This window comes from Zea mays, chromosome 3, assembly GCF_902167145.1.
Source record: "Zea mays cultivar B73 chromosome 3, Zm-B73-REFERENCE-NAM-5.0, whole genome shotgun sequence".
NCBI classification, from domain to species: Eukaryota; Viridiplantae; Streptophyta; class Magnoliopsida; order Poales; family Poaceae; genus Zea; species Zea mays.
In genome coordinates this window covers 34,588,494-34,595,787 of record NC_050098.1, presented here as the reverse complement: position 1 = coordinate 34,595,787, position 7,294 = coordinate 34,588,494, and the positions used below count along the sequence as shown (strand labels likewise).

Here is a 7,294-nt window from a genome sequence, read left to right as displayed (position 1 = left end):
GCCACTCTGCAAATACGATTGGTATGGTCCCGCAAGACTACAAGACCCTCCAAGTATAATAATGGTGTGCACAAGCACCACGTGGCAAGAGGTATGCAAACCTTACTAAACACTACACTACAGGAATTAAAAAATATTGGTTAGTTTAAGTACGTTGGTGTTGACGTACATAAACTGCAGAAGAACGTTAGTTTTCGGTGTCCCCGACGTACTTATTCTGGTGACATCGACATACTTACGGTTAAGTACGTCGGCCTCACCATACTTATCATGTTATGTATGTTGGAATAAATACATTAGCTAAGTACGTGGGGGAACTGACATACTTACTTTAAGAACGCTGGCCTATTAGAGTAAGAGCATTGGTTCCTAACTGATGTTCTTGAATCGGTTTCCTATAGTGCTAGACCGAAACCTAGAGCAAGCACACAATCGATAGTCAAACTAGCTTAGGCACTCCACAAAGCACCTACACTTATCACCATATGTATTACTAAGCACATTGCAAGTGGAGAGCACACTAGAATAGAGCACCAAATTCTTTGGTATATTCCTCATCTTCCACACATTTGAAATGACTTGTTGGGGTGGTATTTATAGGCTCCAAGTCCAAAAGTAGTCATTGTCAAAGTTGCAGCATCTTGTATATGCACCAAACATGTCTGGTGATAGCATGAGACGTGTGACAATTTGACCGTTGTGATACTTTTCTATGAGCACTAGACTTCTACACTAGGTAGGAGCACCAGCCATGTCTAGTGGTTTAATAGGGGTGAACATTATGTCATGTGTGCACATGATAGGATCACAAGATATGTCTAGTGTGTATTTTCAGCACGACATACTTTCGTAGTTTATGCATAACTTTTAGCACCAAGCTTCGATTTTGATGATCTTGAACTTTTTTTTGGAAAGCTCTATAACTCAGATATTAAGCCATATCAATTTGAGCATATAGAAAATCATGTGAACAGTTTAATTCATCCAACTCTTTGTCTCTACTTTGGTAGCTTTAATCTTTGTTCATATCTTTGCGCTCGGGCTTCTATTTTTTGTTACTTTAGACATCTTGGGGAGTCTTGCAGGTGTTAAACATGGCTTCTCATGTCTTTCTTGTCATTAATTATTCAGACCAGTTAGTTTGTCTAAGTCCAAGTCCACCATGCATATAATTAAACTACATCTTGTATATTAGCAAATAATATTAGTTCAAATAGTAATATTGTTCGTCAAACACCAAAATTTGAAACTTAATGGGCACATATAGGGTCTATTTTCCGTACTTCGATGTAAAAGTAAACTCGATGATTTTCACGAGACAACGATTTATACAAGTTCAGGCCACCGTAAAACGTAATAGCCTATAAAGTGTATTGACTTTGCGTTGAATTATTGTTACAAAGGGGTACTTTTGCCTCTCTTTGTATAGTTTAGAGGGCAGGTGAACAATTCTAGCTAGTACTAGTCGATAAACGCAGAAGGTTTCTAATTCTATTACAGAATAGTCCTTTTCATCCGACCTAGTCGGTTTTACTTGTTTTAGATGGCAGGCACATATTGGTCTTGTTACTTACCTTTTCTTGTATGGACATAGCAGAAAACAGTTTCTTATGAACAAAGCACGCAATCTTTACCTTCAAATGAGATATATAGTAGGACGGAGTACAAGAAAAAGAAATGGATGCAAACTAAAAATTACAGGGTGAGATCTATAACCAGAAAGGAAGACACAACCCCGATCCAATCCCGATACCACGCACATTTCGTCGAACGGTGGCATGCATGCAGATTGCAGAACATTACTACTGGATGGTGCAGGCTCCATCATGCGACCTCTCTTCGTAGCAGCCGTAGTATGGTGGGTACCCGCCGGCGCTTCCGTGGTTGTAGTAGCTGTAATAAGGGTGGCTACTAGGCACGGCGGCGCACTGATCATAGCTGCAGCCGCCGCACGCGCTGCTGCTGGGCCTGCAGCTGGAGGAGGAGCAGCAGCGGCGTTTGCAGAGCCACGCCTTGCACTCCTTCTCGCACTTCTCCTTGCACTCCTTCTCGCACCTCTCCTTGCACTCCTTGCAGCAGGTGACCTTGTCGCACCTCTCCTTGCACAGCTTCTCGCACGCCTCCTTGCAGGGGTCCTTCTTGGCGGGCTTGTCGTCCTCCACGCTCACGATGGTCGCCTCGAAGCACTTCTTCTTCAGCCGCTGCACCACGCGCACCGGGTCCACGGTCCCCACCACCGTCAGCGTGCACTTCTCGGCGTCGATCGTCATGGACTTGATTCCTGGTAAGTAATAAGGGGTCATATCATATATAATACATGTCATCAGCCTGAGGCTGACAGCAAATATGTATGTATATAGTATATACAATTGTTCATAAATAAGATAGAAAGATAGAAAAGCAGATAGATACCTTGGTTCTTGGAAACAATTGCTAGGATCTCACTCTTGCATTTTTCGCCGATGAGGTCGGCTTTGATAACGATCTTCTGCAATAGGATGAGCGAACAGAAAGCATTCAGTACGTACGTATATATGAATGATCCGTGGGCACAAATGATCCGGAGTTCATCTGCAGCAGGAATTATTAGAGGCATTATTCTTGTCACAAGAACTGAACCTTAGACATTGCGCTCGAGATGGATCGCAGACTGCCGGTGTGTCGATCGGGACGGGAGGAGACGACGGCTCTGCTGGTCGCACGTAGCAGGCTGCAGCACCGTGAATGTTCGTTGCGGAATCTGTGTCGAAACTTGGGCTGTTTATAGGCGGCAATCCTGGAAGTCAACTCGGCGAGACAGCAGCTGCTGTCAACACGCCATTGGATGGGACCTGGTCGCAGGAATATATGCACACTTGTAATCCACACTTGCAGTGCAGGAACTATAGATATATATATCATAGTCGCAACTGTCTGGACGACCACTTGTTAGTCAATCCCCTTGCTGTGGGATGTCACTGACTTAGCTCATTAGGGTTGGTCGGGTTTTTGCTCGTACACATGGTTGTTAGGATGGGGAATTTTTAGGGACTAATTAATGATGGTGTTTGTTTCGGCTTCTGGTCGCCAGAAGTTGTTACGGACCATCAAACATTCAACTTTTCAGTCTGACTTTGTGAGAATCATTTTGATGAAAACTGTTCAAAATCAACGTGAACACAGAATCGGTCGAGTCGTCGCAATAATAACAATCCGTCAGTTTTTACATCCTAAACCCTATGAACGCATTTATCTTCTTTCGCACGTAATCCACGCGATAATCAGATTCTCCTTATAGCTAGATTTTTAGAAAAGCTCGTTACTCGGTTCTTCTCTCTTGTCCTCTTCTTCTCCATCTTCGACAGCCTTAAACTATCTTCAGTGGACCCTATAAAATAGGGGACGTGAAACTGTAGATGACATTGTTTGCCACTTATTGGGGACTTGTTCTCAAATGTTATGAGTTAAGAACAAGGCAACACGAAAAATGTTAAACGTTAAAGCCCTTCGTCATTCGAGGCATTATTTACTTTAGGATATAATGATCTTCGGACAAAGGTTATGAAGGACATACCTTCATCGATGTAACATATAATAATGAAGAAAGAATCATATGAAATGTAAAAGATAACATGAATAATTATATATCAACTCATTTCTATTTTATTACTATGGAAAAATAGAAATGATATCAAATTACAAATGTACCTTCAGCTCAAAATAAGGTAAGGGTACAAGTGTGACGCAAAAGCAAAATGCCAAGTCCGCGTGAACAGTACGGGAGCACTGTTCATCTATTTATAGGCACGGGACGCAGCCCATGTACAATTACACTCATGCCCTTTACATTTGCTAATGACTCTATAGTAATCCATCAAGGTCTAAATAGCTTTTTCCTTTTTAAGTCGGTTCCCCTTTCTGCTACCATGCCGAAGCTCCCCTGCGCACAAATTCGGCTCTACGCCAACCTTCGTATTCTTTGTCCTTCTTCAGATTGTGGTTCTGATCCGAGTCCGAAGGTACCTGTTTGTGTATCATACTCCAGAAATATTGTTAAATCATGTTTTTGAGGACCTTCGGAAGACGAAGGCCCCCAACAGTAGCCCCTCGCAAGGTTAATTTGTTAGAATAACGAATTCAGATTGCGATATGGACGAAGGCCCTAAGCCGAAGGTCCGAAAAAACACCTTCCTTTGCTAGAATAGCAATAGTCAATGACAGACGGGGCCCTCCGACTTGGAGCGCGTTAGGCATATAAATAAGAACTCACCCCGAGCACATTTGCTGCAATACTTGCCGCCTGTTTTGTTTGGTTAATTTCTTGGCTCTTGCCTGCCAACGCTTGCTTGGTTTTTTAGATTTTCTAAGCTTCGACTGTAAGAACACATTTTCACCATTTCCAAAGAAAAGATGTCTCAAGACAAGAAGATAGCTGCTGAAACGAAGCTAACCGACGAGGAGAAACTTCTTGAGGAAAAGACTGTTGGATTCATTGAGTCAATTGCAAAGACCAATACAGAAAAGATTACAAAAAGAAATTTTAGAAGGCTTATCTGAAGATACCGATGACAGCGATAGTTATGATGCGGAAAGTGGTGGCGAAGACTCCGAAGATCGGCTCTGGCGACCAAGTCACGCAGTCTTCAGGAAATCGACTATCAGACAAAGTCATCTTGATAACATGAGAGAAAGGTACTTTCGAGACATATCTATTGTGAGAGCTGACAACAGAGACAAGACTGTTCCCGTTCCTGAAGAGAATGAAGTCGTAATCTACCGAAGCTTCTTCATGGCTGGCTTCGGTTCCCCTTAAGCAGATTTGTGGTTGGAGTTCTGAAGATATATGAGATTTTCCTTCACCAGATTACCCCCGAAGCAATTATCAGAATGGGGATCTTCGTCTGGGCCGTGAGGAGTCAAGGTTTGGAGCCAAGTGCAAAATGCTTTTGCAGCATGCATGAATTATGCTATGAAACGAAGCCTTGGGGTAAGGAACAGTATCATAACAATTTTGGTTGCTATAGCTTCATGGCTCGTTCAGGCTCAAGCTGCCCAGTGCCAACCTTTCGAAAGAGATGGCCCGGAGACTGGATGAAAGAATGGTTCTATGTGAAGAATGATTTAAAAGCAAGAGAAGATATTAAAGAAATCATCATGCGCCCCATCTGGTCGAGCTTCGGCCTTCGAAAGCCGAAGGTAGAGATTGATGAGGGAGCCAAAGCGTGCCAAAGGGCCTTTAGCACAGTCTGCACATTTATTGGGACAAGGGACTTAGTCCAAGAGCACGTGGCCTACAGAATATGGCCACTGATAGACAACTGGGAGATGCCAAAAGAGACCATCAACAATCCTAACGAAGGTGGTTTGGTTCGGTTTAAATATACTTTCAGGTTTAGAGACCAATTTATCGAACCAGACGACGACTGGCTGAAGTGTGTTGAAAACACCAGTGACGAACTACTTGGAGTCTACTCCAAATCTGAAGATAACGCACTATCTGCGGCCTTCGGGAGCCAGAAAAAGAAGAGGCTAAATATTGTTTTTGATGCTATTGGATTTATGTACCCTGACTACCGCTACCCACCACAGGGGCAGAAGAGAAAGAGTGCAACTTCTGGGAAGGATGTTGCTTCAGCTGCTCCAAGCGAGCCCGCGCCGAAGAGGAAAAAGGTGAAGGTTCTTACTCACCGATCGCGATATATTGAACCGACCACAGTGTCTGAATTTGGTGGTGAGACCTCTTCGGCTACCGAAGCCAAAGAACCTGCGCTTATGCAGAGGATTGAAGAGCCGGCGGTAATGCCGAAGGCATCCTCAGCCAAACTAGCTGAGCCGAAGGCCGATAATATTGAAGAGACAGGAGTCGAGGGGACCAAAATATTAGAAGTTCTAAGCCCTTCGGCAGAAGTGACAGTGCCAAAGGCACAAAAAGGTCTTACAACGACCCCCAAGAGGAAAAGGATGGCCAGTGTACTGGATGTGCTGGAGACGATAAAAACTTCAAGCTCTACTCCACGGAAAACTGTCGAGGCTTCAAGAACGCAGACTGATACAAGGCTGACCGAAGCCGAAGCTACAAAGAGCCAGGCCAACACCGAGGCTGGGCCTTCAGAGCACGCCAAGGAGAAATCCTTGGAAACCAGAGAAAAGGCGGTGGAAAAATAAGCTGTAGAACAAATTCCGCCTGAAAAGTTGGCACATCTACTCCCGAAGCGCCTTCCGAAGCTCTTGATTATATTATACGACATGCTTCGGGAAAAAGGTTATCTGAAGAAGAGATTTTTAAGCTAAACACTATGCCCGAGAACTGAAGTATCTGAAGGGGGCCTTAGTGTTCAATGTCACAGACAAAGATGACTTCTTATACTGTCTCCCAGACAACAAAGAATTATCTGTCTGCCGGGAGATGGCCAGAAGTATGGGGTTCCCGAAGCTTGAAGCTGGCCTCTGCGCCATGATGAAGGATGATCTTGCAGATAGCCTCGCATATAACAGTCTGAAGGTACAAAAATTGTATATTTGGAAGTTTACGAATTCTGAATTATTCTTTTGCTCTTATATTAACTCGTTCATTCTTTTCATATAGGGTTTAATACTTAGCAACGCCTTAAGGGCGCAGAAGAATGCCGAAGATGAGAGTTGCACTATTGCTCTCAACAATCTTCGAACAGAGGTTATTAAGCTGAGGAACGAAGCTTTGGAAAAAGATAAAATTCTACTTACTCTGGTGGATAAGGTAAAGGGGGATGAAGCTAACTACAAGGCCCAATCTGAAATCCAAAGGGGCAAAATCGAAACCCTTCAAAAGCAACTGGCCGAAGCTAAATTGAAATGTGCTATTGCCGAAGCTGATCGAGACGCCAGTGATTACTAGAAGAATTATTGGGAAAAACAGTTGTAGAACTTCGCTCCTCAAAAGAAAGATGTTACGAAAAATCTATAGAATGTGTAAAAAAGATAAAAATTAGCTTCGCCAATGTTGGCGCATATTCAAGTGAAGACAACTTCGTATGGGGCGATCCCAAAGGTCCAATTGAATGGATCAGCGGTGAGGCCAAAGCGTTTGAGGAGATTTTGAGTGATCGTGGGGATGTCTGCGCCTTCTCAGGTGCGAGGGGAATTACAGCTATTTTGGAGAAGTCAGGTTGCGATCATGTGAAAGCTTTGGCCCAAGCCGAAGCTGCTTTATCGGTTGACGATACGAAGGACCCCTCGGCCGAAGCAAGCTTAGTAGGTGGAAATTTTTTTACTAGACATCTAGGAAAATGGCGGCCGAGGGATGACCCACGAAATAATAACGAAGAGTGAAAAAGAT

At 43.6% G+C, this 7,294-nt stretch overlaps 1 protein-coding gene across 1 annotated transcript; it reads right to left on the bottom strand.

Annotated features, from left to right (window-relative positions):
- Positions 1-1,603: 1,603 nt before the first annotated feature.
- LOC103651870 (heavy metal-associated isoprenylated plant protein 39) lies at positions 1,604-2,729 on the bottom strand. Its single transcript, XM_020550683.2, has 3 exons — positions 2,620-2,729; positions 2,413-2,488; positions 1,604-2,281 (listed from the first exon to the last, which is right to left on the bottom strand). Exons 1-3 carry the CDS (start codon positions 2,626-2,628, stop codon positions 1,803-1,805), a joined length of 564 nt encoding a protein of 187 aa, XP_020406272.1. The 5' UTR covers positions 2,629-2,729; the 3' UTR covers positions 1,604-1,802.
- Positions 2,730-7,294: the final 4,565 nt, after the last annotated feature.

What these genes read in the sequence shown, in the direction of transcription:
- LOC103651870 (XM_020550683.2), bottom strand. An exon ending in AATTGTTTCCAAGAACCAAG is followed by an intron (nt 2,282 to 2,412) that starts GTATCTATCTGC and finishes ATTACTTACCAG; the next exon opens with GAATCAAGTCCATGACGATC.